General features: G+C 54.7%; 1 protein-coding gene across 1 annotated transcript; it reads left to right on the top strand.

The window, feature by feature from the left end:
* Positions 1–225: 225 nt before the first annotated feature.
* On the top strand, positions 226–17,767 carry LOC106992329 (SH3 domain and tetratricopeptide repeat-containing protein 1-like). Its single transcript, XM_077996073.1, is given in 10 exon segments — positions 226–516; positions 1,882–2,440; positions 2,442–2,760; positions 2,763–3,558; positions 7,227–7,407; positions 8,582–8,732; positions 12,458–12,580; positions 13,281–13,437; positions 14,400–14,596; positions 17,370–17,767. Coding segments are annotated over 10 exon segments (2,886 nt in total). The 5' UTR covers positions 226–371; the 3' UTR covers positions 17,628–17,767.
* Positions 17,768–18,332: the final 565 nt, after the last annotated feature.

Genomic DNA, 18,332 nt, shown 5'->3' with positions numbered 1-18,332 from the left:
TCAGGATTTATTCAGTGTTAATTTGTTAAAGACAACTGTATTTCTAGCCAAATCCATGGGAGACGTCTCTCCTGGCAGTGTTGCTGGGGGTATTCCGTGGCTTAGTCTTAGGGAAGTACACGCCTTTGAATACTGCTGAAAAGAACCCAAAGCGCACCAGAGCACTTTTGCCTTACGGGGTGTTAGTCACTGATACGCATCTCAGTCAGACCTGATGGATTCTTGACCCCTTCCTTTCTTAATTTTTTAGTTTTATGTTTAATTTTTGTTTTTTAAGAGCACAACCCCTCAGGTGGCCACCATGAATCTCTGGTGTCTTCAGCTGGTTGAAGCCTATTTGCCGTCTCTGGTTCAAACATATTCGAAGCCTGATGATGCTTCCCTCGGTTGTTCTGCTGTGTGACCTCTGCGCCTGCAGGGTTCAAGAGTGTCAGAGCTGGGAGCTGCCTTCACAACTACCAGGGTTTCCGGAACCTCCTTTATCTAGCCCTGGGGATGGAAGAGATGTCATCACAGGTGAAGGCTTATTGGTTTACATGCCATTGATAATGAACGAGGAGGTTTTCTTTTACATAAGGGGAGCTTCTTATAATGTGCTTTAGTAGGGTAAAGAAGCTTTTGAGGTTTGCTTTCTCTGGAAAGATAATTTGTGATCCTGCCCTTGCTTTCAACAAAAATATAATTTGCATACCAGTGCATGTTGTGTTACTGAGCACTGGCTGACAAATGGTTCTTAACTCGTCATTCACTCCGCCACTGTTTCTTGAATGGCATATGTGTTCCAGCTGTAGTAGGAACTTGCTAGGCTCTAGGACTAACCCTTATGAATCGGGGGCCCTGGGGGAAGCAAATGCATATAACTATAAACATTTGTGGGGATATCAGAGGGGGTGACTACAGGTGCAAAACTTCGTTCATTCATTGCCCCATCTAGGAGGTTTTGTGTCTTAGCAGCGTGTTCCATAGCAACACATCCCTGTATCAAAACATTCATCATATTATTTTGAAATTCTCTGCTTAGGTATGTATTTTTCCCACTAAGTTTAGAACTGGTTAAGGACAGGCTATGGGGTATGTAATATATGTACACACACACACACAGATATACATATTACCATAGTAAATATAAAATATAGATTTATATATATACACACGTATATATTTCTCCCTCTCTATATATACACAACACACACACATACTTATATACACACACACATATATATGAAATACACACACACACACACACACACACTTCTGCCAAGCACAGAAAGTCAAAACTAGGCAAGGGTTCTTTTAGTGTTTATGAAAAAACAGATGTGTTAGTTGAGAGCGTCCTTAAGTTGCCAGGGGAAAGACAGGATGGATTCACAAAGGGAGATAGTGTTGTTTTTTTTTTCTTTGTTTAACTCTTGAATTCTAAATAATCCAGACTTATAGAACAGTTGCAAAAATAGTACAGAGAATTCCCGTATGGTCTTCCCTCAGATTCCCCAAACATTTCACCCCATTTTTACTTTCTTTTTCTCTCTCTGTGGATATAATTTTTTTTTTTCTGAAATGTTTGAGTGGAAGGTAGAATGCTCTGAGGGATCACTGAGCTGACATAGTCTCCTAAATCCATGCTGTCAGGTGGGTGACAAAGCAGGATAGGAGGGTGATTTTGTAGGAGAGTCGGGCCACGGGCCCGAGTGTTCTCTCTGTCCCCATAGTGCCGGAGTTTCTACGTGCTCCAGGCCCGGGTTTGCATTGCACATAATTCTCAAGGGCTCATGGCAAGCTGCGCCAGAGACACAGAGGGTGGGGATGTGGGGACCCTGCCCCCAGTGGACAAAGGACTCACTGCTGGACTCTAATTTGTCTAGGTGTTTTTGTGACTTGCAGAAATACCTCCACCTTGCCTGGGCCTGGAGCCACAGGACACCTTGCCGAAGGTGAAGAATGTTCTGGAACAATGCAAGACCTGGCCAGGCTGTCCCCAGGAGCCAGCGTCCTGGGATCTCTGTGCAGCATCCAGCAACGTGAGCTTGCAGGACCCCGAGGAGCCCTCCTTCTTCTTGGAATCTGAGGATGACTGGGAGGACTCAGAGGCCCTGAGCTCACTGCTGCTGTTCCTGAACGCCCTCAGGTACAAGGCCAGCTTCCGTGGCCTGTACAACTTGGCACTGCTATGGCTGAGCAGCATGTTCTGCAGCTTTAGCGACAAGGAGGAGCTGACTGGGTGCCTGGCACAGGCCCGAGGGGCAGCCAAGAAAGCTGGCCTCTTGATGGCCCTGGCCAGACTCTGCTTCCTCCTGGGGCGGCTGTGCAGCAGGAGGCTCAAGCTGTCCCAGGCCCGGGTGTACTTGGAGGAAGCACTGGGGGCCCTGGAGGGCAGCTTTGGGGACCTGCTCCTGGTGGTGGCTGTGTACGCCAACCTGGCCAGCATTTAACGGAAGCAGAACGGAGAAGTGTACACAGGTGGTTCCCAAAGCCATGACTCTGCTTCTGGGGACGCCCGGCCACATCTGCAGCACCGAGGTGGAGGGAGAGCTCCTGCAGCTGGCGCCGCAGCAGGCGGTGGGTGGCCAGAGCCTGCAGGCCGAGGCCCGGGCCTGCTTCCAGTTGGCCAGGCAGCATGTGCACCTCAAGCAGCCCGAGGAGGCCCTGCCCTTCCTGGAGCGGCTGCTGCTTTTGCACAGGGACTCGGGAGCCCCAGAGGCTGCGTGGCTCTCAGACTGCTCCCTACTGCTGGCTGACATCTACTCCTGGCTCCTACTCCTGGCCGCAAGTGCCTGCCCCACCTGGTGCTGAGCTGTGTCAAGGTGGCCTCATTGAGGACACAGGACTCACTGGCCGGCTCGCTGAGAAGCGTGAACCTGGTGCTCCAGAACGCCCTCCAGCCCCACAGCCTCCCAACCCAGACTTCCCACTACCTCAGGCGAGCGCTGGCCTCCCTAACCCCGGACACAGGCCAGGCGCTGCGCGGCCTTCTTCACGCCAGCCTGGCCCAGCCGTACAGCCACCGTGGCTACCACGGCCCAGCCGTCACCTTCATGACGCAGGCTGTGGAAGCCAGTGCTGTTGCCGGAGTCTGTGCCATCATGGACTGCCTGGTGGCCCTGGCCTGGCTGCACGTGCTTCATGGACAGAGCCCGGTGGCCCTGAACTTCCTGCAGTCTGTCCAGGATGCAGTGGTGGCCAGCGAGGACCAGGAGGGTGTGATTGCCAACATGGTGGCCGTGGCTCTGAAGAGGACAGGTCAGACGAGGCAGGCAGCCGAGGGCTACTACTGCGCCCTACGGGCGGCTTGGTACCTGGGCCAGCGGAGGAACCAGGCAGTGGTGCTGGCCAAGTTCGGGACCCTGTGCCTGCATGTGAGTGCCAGCAGCCTGGCCCAGCACTACCTCCTGGGGGCTGTGCGGCTGTTCTCGAGGCTTCCCTGCAGGGAGTGTGGCCGGGACTTCACCCACGTACACCTGTAGCTGGGCCACCTCTGCACCCGCCAGGGCCCAGCCCAGCAGGGCAAGTGCTACTACGAGTGGGCTCTTCTGGTCACCGTGGAGATGGACCACGTGGAGAGTGAGTGCCCCAGTTCCTCTTGTGAGCCTTCTGGGGCCACATGGGTCAGGGCACACCTGGGGTTTGTGATTCGGAAACAAGTGATGGTTTTTCCACCATCGAAAGTGCTGAGTCATGGCCAGTAGGAGATGTTGGCAAGCGCCCTGGAGACAGGCGGTTCCCATGCAGGGCCAGGCCCTCTGTGCCCTACTGAGGCAGCCAGCTCTTCCTGGTTTGCCCAGGGACCATCCTGCCTTGAGCATTGAAAGTCCTGCGTGCTGGGAATCCCTAGACATAACCCTGGGATCAAGGCAGGCTCTGCTACGCTGGGACTTGGGGCCCCTCCATGAGCCAGGCCCTGAACACCAGTTCTTGTGCCTGTGTTATCTGCTTGGTATCTCGGCAGCCTGCGCACCTGTCATCCCACTTCACAGAGGACACGGGGCGGGTGATTGCCCAAAGCCACAGAGCATTTCATGCAAAAGCAGCTTGTTGTGCAGAGTGTGCCAGGCCCCACCCACAAATGGGGCTTGTGGGGTCCTCAGGTGGCAGAGACTGAGCGTGGGAATGTGAGCTTCAGGCCACAGAAGCGACAAAAGGGTGAGTGGCGTGATGGCGGGGCAGCACTTGGCCCCGGGTTAGGGAAGCCTCTTTAGTCTGGGACCAGAGGGTTGAGAGGATTTAGTCAAGTAATAGGTGGTGGATGAGGGGCTGGTGGTGGTGGAGGGGCTGGAGGTGTAGCCTGTGTGAAGGCCCAGGGGTGAGCGAGTGGGGGTGAGTGAGCGGGGATGAGTGGGGTGTGAGTGGTGGTGAGTGAGTGGAGGTGTGATGGGCGTGAGTGAGTGGGAGTGTGAGCGGGGATGAGTGGGGATGAGTGGGGTGTGAGCGAGGGTGAGTGAGCGGGAGTGTGAGCGGGGATGAGTGGGGTGTGAGCGGGGTGTGATGGGGGTGAGTGAACGGGAGTGTGAGCGGGGATGAGTAGGGGTGAGTGAGCGGGGGTGAGTGAGCGGGAGTGTGAGCGGGGATGAGTGGGGTGTGAGCAGGGGTGAGTGAGCAGGGCTTATGCAGGGAGGTGCAGAGTTGGGAGCGGGTGGGTTGGGTGCTGGATGGTGAGAAGCTCTTCTGGAGAGCTAAGCAGGGCCTGGGGCCTCAGGCTGTGGCTTGGCCTTTTCCCCAAGAGCACTGGGGAGCCATGGGGTGCTATCGAACAGTCACTGCAGACTGAGCAGTGAACGGACAGCAGGTGGGCAGGGCTGTCCGAAATCTAGGCTGTAGAGGATAGATGAGGAAGTTGAGTCCAGGGAAATGGCTGAGACAAGGGATACTGTTGAGTCCCCTCTGCCTTGCAGCGCTTTGTCATGGCATAGTGAGACCACTCAGAGGTGCCTCCTGTGGCCTGGACCAGAGCCCCAGGGGCTGTGACCAAACCTGCCCATTTCCCAGCAAAGGCCTGGCACCCACTCCTGGCCCTAGGAGGGATGAGATTTTGGAAAGGACCGTGTGAAGGGGCCCCGGTCCCACACATCTGCCTAAGGAGGGTTGGGGGTTTCAGACCCAGGCTTCTTCCCCAGGGGCATTCTCTGACTGGAAGGAGACCCTCCAGGAACCCAGCGCCCCAGCCCCCACTGCAGCCTCCTGTTGCTCCTGGCACAACAGCCTGTGGCACCTCCTCCTACGAGGCCCTCCCCGGCGTGCTGGGGGATTCAGACTTGGAAATGCAGGCCAGGGAACGGGAATCATGCTTCCCTGTCTCCCCACCCTGAGCTGAACGGTCGAGGAGACCGAGGGTGGGGTTGATACCCCACATGCTTACTTGGAGTCATTTTTGAGTCATTTCCGGTAGTTTGTGTCCTTCTAGGAGTTTGGCTGTTGTGTCTAGATGGTCTGATTTCTTGGTGTACAATTGTTTGTAGTGTTTTCATGGAATCTTTTTATTTCTGTCAGGTTGGCAATAATGTTTCCTCTTTCATTTCTGATTTTAGAAACTTGGGTTTTTAATTTTTTATTTATTCATTTTTATTAGAGATGGGGTCTCATCATGTTTCCCCAGGCTGGTTTTGAATGCTGACCTCAGCCAACCTTCCAACTCGGCCTCACAAAGTGCTGGGATGACAGGCCTGAGCCATGGTGCTCAGTCTCTGATTTTAGTCATTTGTGTCCCATCTTTCTTTTCTTGGTCAGTCTGGTGAAAGATTTGTCAGTTTTGTTATTATTTTCAAAAAATCCACTTTTGGTTCTGTTGATTATCTCTTTTGTTTTTCCATTCTCTGTATTTTTACTTCCCATTTCCACTCTCACGTTTATTATTTTCTTCCTTTTATTCACTTTGTGTTTAGTTCTTTTTCTAGTTTCTCAAGGTGGAAGGTTAGGTTTTTGATTTGAGATTTTTCTTCTTTCTTTGAATGTAGACATTTACAGTTATAAATTTCCCTTTCAGCGCTGCCTTAGCTGCATCTTGGAATTTTTGATACACTGCTATATATATATTTTTTAAGGCAGAGTTTTGCTCTATTGACCAGGCTGGGGTGCAGTGGTGCAATCTTGGCCCACTGCAACTTCTACCCAGGTTCAAGCCATTCTCATGCCTCAGCCTCCCGAGTAGCTGGAATTACAGATGTGCACCAACCCACCTGGCTAATTTTTGAATTTTTTTTTTTTTTTTTTTTTTTTTTATAGAGACAGGATTTCACCATGTTTCCCAGGCTGATCTCAAACTCCTGGACTCAAGCGATCCTCCCACCTCGGCCTCCCACAGTGCTGGGATGAGAGGCGTGAGCCACTGCGCTGGCCCTGGCTGTGCATTTGTTTACATTCTTCTCAAATTAGTTTTCGGTTTCCCGGATGGTCTCTTTGACTCACTGGTTGTTTAGGAGTGTGTAATTTTCACATATTTTTGAATTTCCCACATTTCCTTCACTGTCGATTTCGAGTGTTCATGCCAGTACAGCTGAAGAACACCTCTGCTTTGGTCTCAGTCCTTCTCCATTCACTGAGGCTCATTTTGTGACCTGGCACATGGTCTGTCATGGGGAATGTCCCATGGGTGCTCGAGAGGACTGTGTATTCAGCTGTTGTTGGGGGGTGTGTGTGACAGATGTCCATTCGGCGTACCTGGTTTCCGGTGTTAATCTCCGGAATGTTTCTGACGCTAGAGAATCAGAAGCTTTCCACCGTTCCCAGTGCCCTGGCTTTGGGAGGAGCCTGGTTGCATGAGAGAAGCATGTGTGGGAAGACCAGGGGCCGACTTTGAACCCCATTCCCCCAACATGATGCCATGTGTGGCAGACATGACGCTTGGCTTTGCTCTCAGGGTTCCATCTGCGACAGGGGCTACTTGTGCCCCTGGCCTCATCCGCTCAGGCTGAAGGCGGCCCTGGTCCTGGCCAGAGGGGCTTTGTGAAGCAGAAATAGATGGCCTGGTGCAGGGACCGAGCCTGGCCAGGACCTCGGCCCTGGGAATTGTAAAGAAGGCCGGCCTGTACCATGAGCATCTGCACCAAGGTGTGCCCATGTCACGGTGTGCTCGGCATCTGCCCTGGCACGGGTGCATGGCCTGTCTGCGCTCAGGCTCCCCGCCTATGGGGCCCAGGCTCACAGAGGTGTGAAAGAGGCAAGCAGGGGCCTCCGAGCACAGCCAGCCTTGCTTCGATGCTGGGAGACTAACGTCTTCCATTTTGTCTTCTGCCCAGGCCAGCTGCCGGCCATCCAGTGGCTGTGCTACTTATACAGCGCCGTCATGCCCAGCGAGGCCCAGTGTGTCATCTACCACGAGCTCCAGCTCTCCCTGGCCCGCAAGGTGTCTGACAAGGTGCTGGAGGGGCAGCTCCTGGAGACCATCAGTCAGCTCTACCTGTCCCTGGGCACGGAGTGGTAAGGGCTGGCTTTGCAGTGGTAGAGGTGGGGGCGGGCAGGGCAGGGAGAGGGGCACAGGGAAGCTGGCCCAGGGCGCCAGCAGCCCCTCTCCTTTTGATCATTTGGTTCCTTGGCATCAGATGCTCTGAGCTGGTGGGCCTGGGGTCGTCCCAGGGCTGCTGCTGGCCCGTGAGTCCCAGCTTGAGCCTCCCTTGTTGGGTCAAAGGTCATCTCAACCCCAGCAGAGGCAGTAGGTGCACTCTGGGCTGTTCTTCCTACTATAGTGACTTTTGTCATCTGACCTCTGCCTGCCCCGAATCTTCATTCCTGGTCTTCATCTGTCCCCTTAAGTGTGACCACAGCAGCCACCTGTGGCTTCTCTTCCACAGAAGACAGAGCCAGTTGTGTCACCTGCTTCCCTGGGGCAGGGTTTCAAGGTCTCACGTCCCATATGTGGCCTACTCAGCTTCCCTCAAGCATCCTGACCTGGTGGGGTAACCATGGCCCTGGCCACCCCACCCACAGGGCCCAGTGACATTGCTGCAGTCACACCCCCTCGAGTGTTGGACTTACTGAGAGAGCAGGGAAGGATCAAGATTCCATGGGGACCCGGGAGACTGGCTCCAGTCTTGGCCTCAGGTTCACAGAAGGAAAATGGGCCAGTGGGCTAGAGCCATGCTTCTCAAAGTGTAGTCCCTCGACCAGTAGAGCAGCATCCATGTCACCTAGGAGCTTGTGGCAAGTGGGAGTTCTAGGGCCTGCCCCAGGCCTGTGGAGCCGGGAGCTCTGGGGGCAGGGCCAGCAAGCTCTACAGTCAGGCCTCCGAGTGACTGTGATGCCTGCACACCTTGAGAACCATCGGCCTAGATAGCCTCTGAACACTAACGGCTCCTGGTGCATCTGGAGAAGACACAGGCCATGTCTGGGAGGCAGGGGAGATGGACTAGCACACTCCTCCTGCCACAGGGCAGCATGATGCTTGATTCCCTCAGACGATGTCCTTCATTTTTCCATGCCGTGTGAGTTCACCCTGGCCCTCCCAGCAGCCTGGGAAGAGCAGAACACTGCACACACGAGAGGGCCTTTCCCAGTCCCCACATGCCAGATTCATCTGTCACCAGACCCACGGGAGGAGGCAGACTGGTTCCAGGAGGATGAGAGCCCTTGTTCTGACACCTGCGTCTGATTCCAGGGCCTACAAATCCGCTCTGGACTACAGCAAACGAAGTCTGGGGATTTTCATTGACCTCCAGAGGAAAGAGAAGGAGGCACATGCCTGGCTACAAGCAGGGAAGATCTATTACATCCTGCGGCAGAGCGAGCTGGTGGACCTGTACATCCAGGTGAGTGACAAGGGATGCAGGAGGACCCCTGTGCTGTTCACTCTCTGTCCATCCACCCATCCATTCATCCTTCCATCATCTGTTTACCTGTTCATCCTTCCATCCATCCATCCATCCATCATCCATCCATCCATCATCCATCCATCCATCCATCATTCATCCATCCTTTAATCATCCATCTATTCACCCGTCTATCCATCCATTCACCTGTCCATCCACCCATCCATTCATCCTTCCATCATCTATCTGTTTACCTGCTCATCCTTCTATCCATCAATCCATCATCCATCCATCCATCCATTCTTCCATCATCTTCCCATACACCTGTGTGTCCTTCCATCCATCCATCCATCCATCATCCATCCATCCATCCTTTCATCCTCCCATCATCCATCCATTCACCTGTTCATCTTTCCACGCATCCATCCATCCATCATCCATCCATCCTTTTGTCATCCATTCATTCGCCTGTCCATCCATCCATTCACCTGTTCGTCTATCCATTCACCTGTTCGTCCGTCCATCCATCCTTCCGTCTAACTTTCCATCTTCCATCCAACTGTTCATCCTTCTGTCCATCCATCCATCCATCATTCTTCTGTTCACCTCTTCGTCCATCCATTCACCTCCTTGTCCGTCCATCCATCCATCCTTCCATCCATCTTTACATTATCCATCCAACCATCTTCCATCCATCCATGATCCATCCATTCACCTGTTCATCCATCCATCCATTCATTCATCATCCATCCTTTTATCATCCATCCATCCATTCACCTGTTCATCCATCCCTCCATCCATTCTTCCATCCTTCCATCATCCATTCACCTGTTCATTCTTCCATCCATCCATCATCCACCCATCCATCATCCATCCATCCTTCCATCCATCCTTCCATCTATCTTTCCATAATCCATCCAACTATCTTCCATCCATCCATGATCCATCCATTCACCTGTTCATCCATCCATCCATTCATTCATCATCCATCCTTTTATCATCCATCCGTCCATTCACCTGTTCATCCATCCCTCCATCCATTCTTCCATCCTTCCATCATCCATTCACCTGTTCATTCTTCCATCCATCCATCATCCATCCATCCATCATCCATCCATCCTTCCATCTATCTTTCCATAATCCATCCAACCATCTTCCATCCATCCATGATCCATCCATTCACCTGTCCGTCCATCCATCCATTCATTCATCATCCATCCTTTTATCATCCATCCATCCATTCACCTGTTCATCCATCCCTCCATCCATTCTTCCATCCTTCCATCATCCATTCACCTGTTCATTCTTCCATCCATCCATCATCCATCCATCCTTCCATCCATCCTTCCATCCATCTTTCCATAATCCATCCAAGCATCTTCCATCCATCCATGATCCATCCATTCACCTGTTCATCCATCCATCCATTCTTCTATCCTTCCATCATCCATTCACCTGTTCATTCTTCCATCCATCCATCATCCATCCATCCATCATCCATCCATCCTTCCATCATTCATCCACTCGCCTGCTCATCCTTCCATCCATCCATCCATCCATCCATCCTTCTATCATGCATCCATTCACCTGTTCATCCTTCCATTCACCTGTCCATCCATCCATCCATCCATCCATCCATTCGTCCATTCATCATTCATTCATTCCTTTATCATCCATTCATTCAGCCACCATCCATCCACCTGTTCGTCCATTCATCCATCCATCCTTCCATCATCCATCCATCTTTCCATCATCCATCCTTCCATCATCCATCCATTCATCCGTTCTTCCTTCCATCCATCCATCATCCATCCAGCCATCATCCATCCATTTGTCCATTCATCCATCCGTCCTTTTATCATCCATCCTTCATCCATTTATCATCCATCCATTCACCTGTTCATCCATCCATCCGTCCATTCATCCTTCCATCAACCATCCATTCACCTGTTCATCCTTCCATCCATCCACGATTCATCCATCCACCATTCATCCATCCATCATTCATCCATCCATCCATTTATCCATTCATCCACTTATCCATTCGTCCATATATCCATCCATCATCCATCCATCCTTCCATCAACCATCTACTCACCTCCTGTTCATCCTTCCATGCATCCATCATTCATCCATCTATCTATTTATCCATTCATCCATCCATCCTTCCATCCTTCCATCATCCATCCATTCATCTGTTCATCCTTCCATCCATCCATAATCCATCCATCCATAATCCATCCATCCATCCATCCATCCATCTATCATCCATCCATCTGTCCATTCATCCATCCGTCCATTCATCCATCCATCATTCATCCATCCTTTTATCCATCCATTCACCCGTCTATCCATCCATTCACCTGTTGTTTCATCCGTCTGTCCATTCATCCTTCCAACATCCATCCATTCACCTGTTCATCCTTCCATGCATCCATCATACATCCACATATCTATTTATCCATTCATCCATCCATCCATCCATCATCTCTCCATGCTTCCATCATCCATCCATGCTTCCATCATCCATCCATCCACCTGTTCATCCTTCCATCCATCCATCATCCATCCACCCATCCATTCATTCATCCTTCCATCATCCATCCATCCTTCCATCATCCATCCTTTCTCCCATCCATCCATTCACCGTTCGTCCATCCATCCATCATTCATCCATCCACCCATCAATCTATGAATCCATCCCTCCATTCATCTATCTCTCCATTTGTTTACCCATACATTCGTCTATCCACCATCTATCCATCCACATGTACATACATCATCTACCCTCCACCCATCCATACATTATCTACCCACCCATACATACGTACAGACATACACACATCATTCCATCCATCCATCCATCCATCCATCCATCCATCCAAGCATTAATCTAGCCACACGCCCATCCATCCATCCATGTGTCTACATCTCCTCATCCATTCATCCATCCATCCATCCATCCACTCATTCCTAAGCCACTGCTGAGCACCTGTTGTGTGCCTTTTCCCTCCCTCCAACTGGTTCCCTCACATCCTCCCCCAGTGGCCAGCATCTTCTCCCTGAGGGCAGAGGCGCGGCCCCTCACAGTGCCCAGCACCTGCTGGTATACAGCACATGCTCAAATAATGTGAACACTCAGTTAACACACAGAAGAGCTTGCTCCAAGCGACACGTGGCAAATCTCCTTACAAAATGAATCTATCATAGAGGCTGTTTTCAGAGGCTTTCCCAAACACAGTGTGATCTGGAACAAATTGTGAAGCCCACGAGCCTGGTGAAGCTTTCATTATTGAGTACCTGCTGTATACCTCCTTGAGCTGAGGAGAGGGATCAAGAGCTCATGGCCAAGAGGGGACAAGGCCCACCCACAAACACTGCTGATGTGGCAGGGATGTGGCAACGCAGAAAGGTGCCAGGGGCTGGGCTCCCAGCAATCTGGGGGCCACGGAGACTGTTTTGAGTGCAGGGGGAGTGGGCTAGGGCTAGCCCTGGTGGTAGGATTCACAGGTGTTGGGCTCCTGGGCTGCAGCTGCTCAGTCACCTCCTGGCACTCAGGTGCATCAGTTCATTGTCCTCATGCCAGTGGTAGGGGCAGCCCTCATGCGCAGGGTCTGAAAAATACTCAAGTGTACCTGTAGTGTGTGAGAGGAAGGAGGCTGGCAAAGGTGCGCGTAGCCACCTCGCTAGGTGTGGGTCTTGAGGGAACTTCTGTCTCCTTTCAGGTGGCACAGAATGTGGACCTGTACACAGGCGACCCCAACCTGGGGCTGGAGCTGTTTGAGGCAGCTGGAGACATCTTCTTCAATGGGGCCTGGGAGCGGGAGGAAGGCATGTCCTTCTACCGGGTGAGCTGGCCTGTGGGCTGATGTGGGTGGGCCTCAGTGGGGCACCTGGAGGCTGAGGTACAGGTGTGGCAGGGTAGAGGCCTCCCACCTGGAGGCAGGGCCACCCATATACATGATTAGTTTCCAAGTGGTCTCACCAGGAATATTGACCATGCCCCTGCCCGGGACAAACGCTCGGGGCCTGGACGTGACAATGGCTCTACCCATCTACCTGATGACCTCAAGCAACCATGAGTGGGAAGTCCTGTCCCCATCTTCCAGATGAGGAAACTGAGGCTCAGAGAGGCACAGGGACATGTCAAAGGACACACAGCATCAGTGGGAGGCCCAGGTCTGCATGCACCCCGAAGTGGGACGGCTTCTCCCTTCCTCTGAGCTCACGGTGTGGCTCAGCCCTGGGCACAGATAAATGTGGTGTTTTTAGAGCAGAGAGGAGTGCTGGCTCCCCCCAGTCAGACTCCCGGTGCCCAGGTGGGAGAGGCTGGTCTGAGGCTGTCGAGTGTAGCTGGATGGGCCTCAGGTGACTCTTCAGCCCCCAACTTGGGTGTCTGAACTGTGTGTTATCCCAGAGCACAGAGCTGTGTTGAGGTGCAGGGGTAGCTGGGGCGTGGGAAGCTCCAAGTACATGTTTGAGCTCTGAGGAGGGCTGTGGGCAAGGTGGGTGCTGCGGGAATCCTGACCCCACCTGCCTGTGTGGTAGGACCAGGCCCTGCCCCTGGCAGTGACTACGGACAACCACAAGGCGGAGCTGCAGCTACAGCTGTGCAACAAGCTGGTGGCACTCCTGGCCACGCTGGAGGAGTCCCAGGAGGGCTTGGAGTTTACCTACATGGCCCTAGCACTCAGCATCACTCTGGGTAAGTCCTCTGAGCCCCACCCTGCCAGGACCCACACTTTGCCAGAGCCCAGCCTCCAGGTCTGCAGGCCAGGAGCTGAAACAGCTGCTGGATTTTCCTGGTCTCCTGTCCAGGCAGGCAGATCTGCCCAGCTGGCTTCCCCGTCCGGCTGTGGGGCACAGCCCGAGGTCTCTCACGCAGTGCAGAGCTCCCTGCCTGACTGAGCTCTGCTTCCTCTGCCTGTTCCCGCTGCTGACCACAAGGGCCGCCCAGTGTGCCCTCTGCCTTCCAGACATGCCAGGCATCTCGTTGGTCCCTGTATGTGCCAGGCTGAGTGACACATTCCCTTTCTCTTGTGCCCTTCCCACCCTCATCAACCACACGGCTCTCTGGCTGATAAAACCCCAGTTCCCCTTCCAGCAGTCTGCCCCTTAAGGCCAGGCATCCCCTGGTGCTGTGCCAGGGTCGTCTGTCCCCCTCCAGAGACAGGGAACCCTAGGCAGGCCACATGCCCCAGTGCCTTGTGCCCCGTAGCCCAGTACACAGTAGGTGTGCAGCTGACTCCCCAAGGTAGGGGGCTGTGATCGTGCCACACCCAGGAGGAGTCGGATGTCACATCTGTGGGTTGCCTGGAGCGGGGGTGTCCGGGAGCACCTGGACAGCATGGCTTTTGGGCTCCCCTGGTTAAACCCAGTGAGCAAAGTCAGGTGGCTATGTGTAGGTACAGAGCTGGGCCATCCAAGTCCGACTTTGCCATAAGCCTCACAGTAGACAGGGGCAGGCCTTATTAGTTCTGCTTTGCAGATGGGAAAGTGAGTCTGGGAACCTGGAAGGGACTGGCCAGAGCTGCCCAGGTGACCACAGGTGCCTGGAGGCAAGCCAGGTGTGCTGCCTGGGATCTACATACCTGCTCCTGAGGGGCATGTGTCCTCCCTGCCCCAGGGAGCCACATCCTCACACCTGCCCCTTTGGCCTGCACCCAGGGGACCGGCTGAACGAGCACATGGCCTACCACCGGCTAGCTGCCCTGCACCACCGGCTGGGCCATGGCAAGCTGGCGGAGCACTTCTACCTCAAGGCCCTGTAGCTCTGCCACTCGCCGCTGGAGTTCAACGAGGAGACCCTCTACTACGTGAAGGTGTACCTGGTGCTCGGTGACATCATCTTCTACGACCTGAAGGTGGGTGGGAGGGGCAGGGCTCGGGGTGTTCCCGGCCCCCTTGGAGTTGGATTTCCACCCACACCCCAGAGGCCTGGGTTCCAGCCTTCCTTAGGAATGACCCAGTGGCCTCCCTGGAGCCCTGCACCCAGCTGGAGGAGCTGGCAAGGTTAGCAGATACAACCTAGCTCCCAAGCTGGCCAGGCCTCACCCTCAACGACTCAGTCTCAGCCAGGGAGGCTGACACATGAGTGGGCAACGGTGGCCTCTGGGTAAAGAAGGGGGATTGTAGTCAGGGGGGCCCTCCTGGAGGAGGTGACAGCAAAACTGAGACTTGACAGTCAAGTGTCAAGTTGCATTTAACAAAGAAAACAGGTCGGGAGAAGGACATTTTGGAGGACGGCATCATCCTCACATTGAATCCACGTTGCAAGATCCAACCCAAATCCTGGCACCTCCTCTAGGAAGCCTGCCCAGGGTGCCAGCCTGCACTGAGCAACTCCTTCCTGGAGTCCCGAGACACCTTGAATCTTCACACCACCCAGGAAGGGTGGGGTGGGACCAGTGTCTTACCATTGGGTTCACAGACAGGGAAACCCCAGCTCAGGGCAGGGGCAGTGGGGTGGGGCTCCTGCCAGCCAGGCTGAGGCCTTGCTGGGTTGGGTGTGTCTCGAGGGGAGGTGCTGTGCTCCCTCTGCCCCCAGCCCTGCAGGGGTGGAGAGCTGGGACTGGCAGACTCAGACCTGGGGTGTCTCCACCCCTCTGCCCAGCAGGCGCGACCCCTCCTCAGCATCGCACCGGCGTCGCGTCAGTGCTCCTTATGGGCTGAGGGGCCAGGGCGCTCCAGTCCAGGGGCCAAGATCTTGTGAGCCTTAGAACAACATGAGGAGGTGGGGCAGCCCTAAGACCCTGCCCCGTATTCCCCACCACAGGCCTGGGGCTGCCCGGGAGGCCTCAGCCCAGTGCTGGTGACACCTGGTGGTGAGAAGTGGTCCCCGTGGCCTCCCAAGTCCCAGCCAGACAGGGAGGTTCCAAGTGTCAGGCCCAGAGGGACGCTGCTCACTGCCCAGGGGCTTGCCTGGGACCCAGGGGGACGGGCCTCCCAGAAGAGGCCTTTATCTCTCTTGGTCAAGCCTGCCACCCACTCCGCCTGTCCAGGAGAAAGGAAAGGGCCAAGTAGTACCTGAGAGGCCAAAGTCCACGGTTGGGGTCGAGGGGCAGAGGCCTCCTTCACCTCCTTCCCATGCACAGCCCTCTGGGCCTCATCGTGACTATGCTGTCAGCGCGGGCCAGCTTCCCACAGGGAGGCCCCCTTGGAATTCCCCAAGGGCGGCTGTCTTTCCAAGGCTACACCCTCCTCCTTGTATAGGAGACTCTGGACCCAGGGCCCAGAGGAGTGGGAGAAAAAGCCGGGCTGGATGGAGCCTGGAAGGCTGGCAGAGAAGCAGGGGTAAATGGGCATCTTTGCCAATTGCCTCTAAAATGGGGTCCCCTTTAGTCTACACGTGAGAGTGAGCCCTGGAATAGGGTGGATTAGATGTTTACTGGCTCAGCCTGCCACTCACTAGCTGCTGCACACACTATATGCACATGGAAATGCACAGGGAAATTCACACAAGCACAGGCACACGCACACACAGGCACAGGCATGCACACAGGGAAATGCACACACAGACACAGGCACACGCACACACACAGGGACATGCACACACAGGCACACAAACACGCACAGGCACATGCACAGGCACACGCAGAGACATATGCTTTGGCTGGCTCCTTCCTGTTTAGTTGGGAAGCCCCCACCCCTTCAGGAAGCCCTTGCTGCCCACCCCGGCTGAGTCTGGGGTCTCCTGGGCTTCCCTCTGCCACAGCCCGGGCTACCCTGTGTGGTCAGTGTTCGCTCCCAGGTCCCTCAGACTGGGAGCGAGGACATTAGGCTCAGCCATGCACCCAGCACAGAGTCCAGTGTTCGGCTGGGCTGGGGGGCATTGGATGAGCAGTGGCGGTGACTCGGGGCCTTCTCACGCCCCTGTTCCGTGTGTGGGGTGGGGCAGTGAGGGAATGGACTGCTGCATCTTGGACTTTCTCATTGGCCCTGGGAGCCATCTTGAGATGGTAAAGAGGAACAGGCCAGGCATGGGTCTTAGAGAGGTCCCTTGGGTGACCCCCATGTGGAGGAGGTGCCTGGGGAGAAGCCGGGTGGGGGATGGGAGGGTCAAGGAGTAGGTCTGGGAGACGGCATCCCAACCCAGGGATGGTGAGTTTGAGCCAAAGATGCATTGAAAACAGGAGTGGATGTCTGGGGAGTCACACTCCGTCAGTATTTCAGGGAACATTGCCAGAGAGGACACCTGTGAGATGGTTTTGTACCTGGCCTGTCCCGTGGAGGGCCTGGAAATGGTCAGCATGGACAGGGGCCAGAGGGGAGCCTGGGTCACTCAACGCTGTGCCCCTGCTGTGGCTTGGAGCCAAGGGTCCTGCATGGAACTGTCAGAGCAGGCAGGATCTGCCCTGACCTCAGCCCATGGGGAAAGCAGCCACTGCCTGCAGAGAGGGTGGCACTGGGGCAGGAGGCTTGGGGTGAGTGGGGCGTAGGGACAGTCAGGAAGGCTTCCAGGGGTGTCAGGGTCATCCCCACCTCCTGCAGCTGAGACCACAGCAGTGTCACAGGCTTCGGGGCTCATGGGGTGAGCCAGCATTGGCTGGACATGTGGAATGACCTGGAGACAGGAACGGCCTCTGGGAAGACGGGCTCCGAGTCCCCCTTTTGCTGAGCATGACCTGTCCCCTTCAGGACCCGTTTGATGCAGCCAGGTACTACCAGCTGGCACTGGCAGCTGCCGTGGACCTGGGCAACAAGAAGGCACAGCTGAAGATCTACACGCGGCCGGCCACCATCTCCCACAACTTCCTCCTGGACCGCAAGAAGTCGCTCTTCTTCTACCAGAATGCCAGGACCTTCGCCACAGAACTCAACGTCCGCAGGGTCAACCCACCTCCTCTGCCACTCTGCCGGTGGGCCCCCTGGTTGGCCCCCAGCCACCCTCGCTGAGGACAGCATCCAAGGGAGCGGGTTTTGTGCAAGGAGGATGATCTCCTGCCTCTCCTGGTGTCTCCCGTGGCTCATTTTCTGGGAAATGGAGGCATGAAAGCAGGGTTCAAATAGCAATAAATTTTTTTTTTGCAATAACATACCGAAGTCCCCAGGGCATCCTTCTCTGTGTGCTTCCTGGGCTGTGTCTAGGGGCCAGCTCCTTCCCTGGTGGCAGCCCTCTGATCTTGGGGATGAGAAGGACCCTGAGTCTAACAGACCTGGGCCAGGTCACCATGAGCCTCGGTTTCCTCGGCGGCCAGACGGGAGATGGTGGTGGAACTCCCTGGGCAGCTCCCTGCTCTCCCTGCTCAGAGCTTTTGCTCTAGGTCTCGTGCCGCTGTTGCCTTTAACCTTCAGGCCACTGTGATCAGGTATGGGGGCTGCTAGTGTCCCTGTTCGCCATTGAAGAAATAGAGGCACAGAGAGGTTAGGTGTCTGGCCCACCGTCACACAGCAGGTAGGGGCGGAGACACAGAGCCCAGTACACTGACCACCACACCACCCTGCCAGCCTGCAGCCAGGAAGGTGTCCCCCATTAGGACCCCAGGTCAGCTCCTGGACCTCTCTTGTGGTGTCAGGAGAGCCACAGGCCAGTGAGGGTGGCCCCTGGGATCCCTCACTCAGTGTCCTCTGCTCCCAGACTTGGTTGGGCCGAGCCTGGCC

This window comes from Macaca mulatta, chromosome 3, assembly GCF_049350105.2.
Source record: "Macaca mulatta isolate MMU2019108-1 chromosome 3, T2T-MMU8v2.0, whole genome shotgun sequence".
NCBI lineage: Eukaryota > Metazoa > Chordata > Mammalia > Primates > Cercopithecidae > Macaca > Macaca mulatta.
The sequence above is the reverse complement of the archived record's forward strand: the minus strand, read 5'-3'. Positions and strand labels throughout refer to the sequence as shown.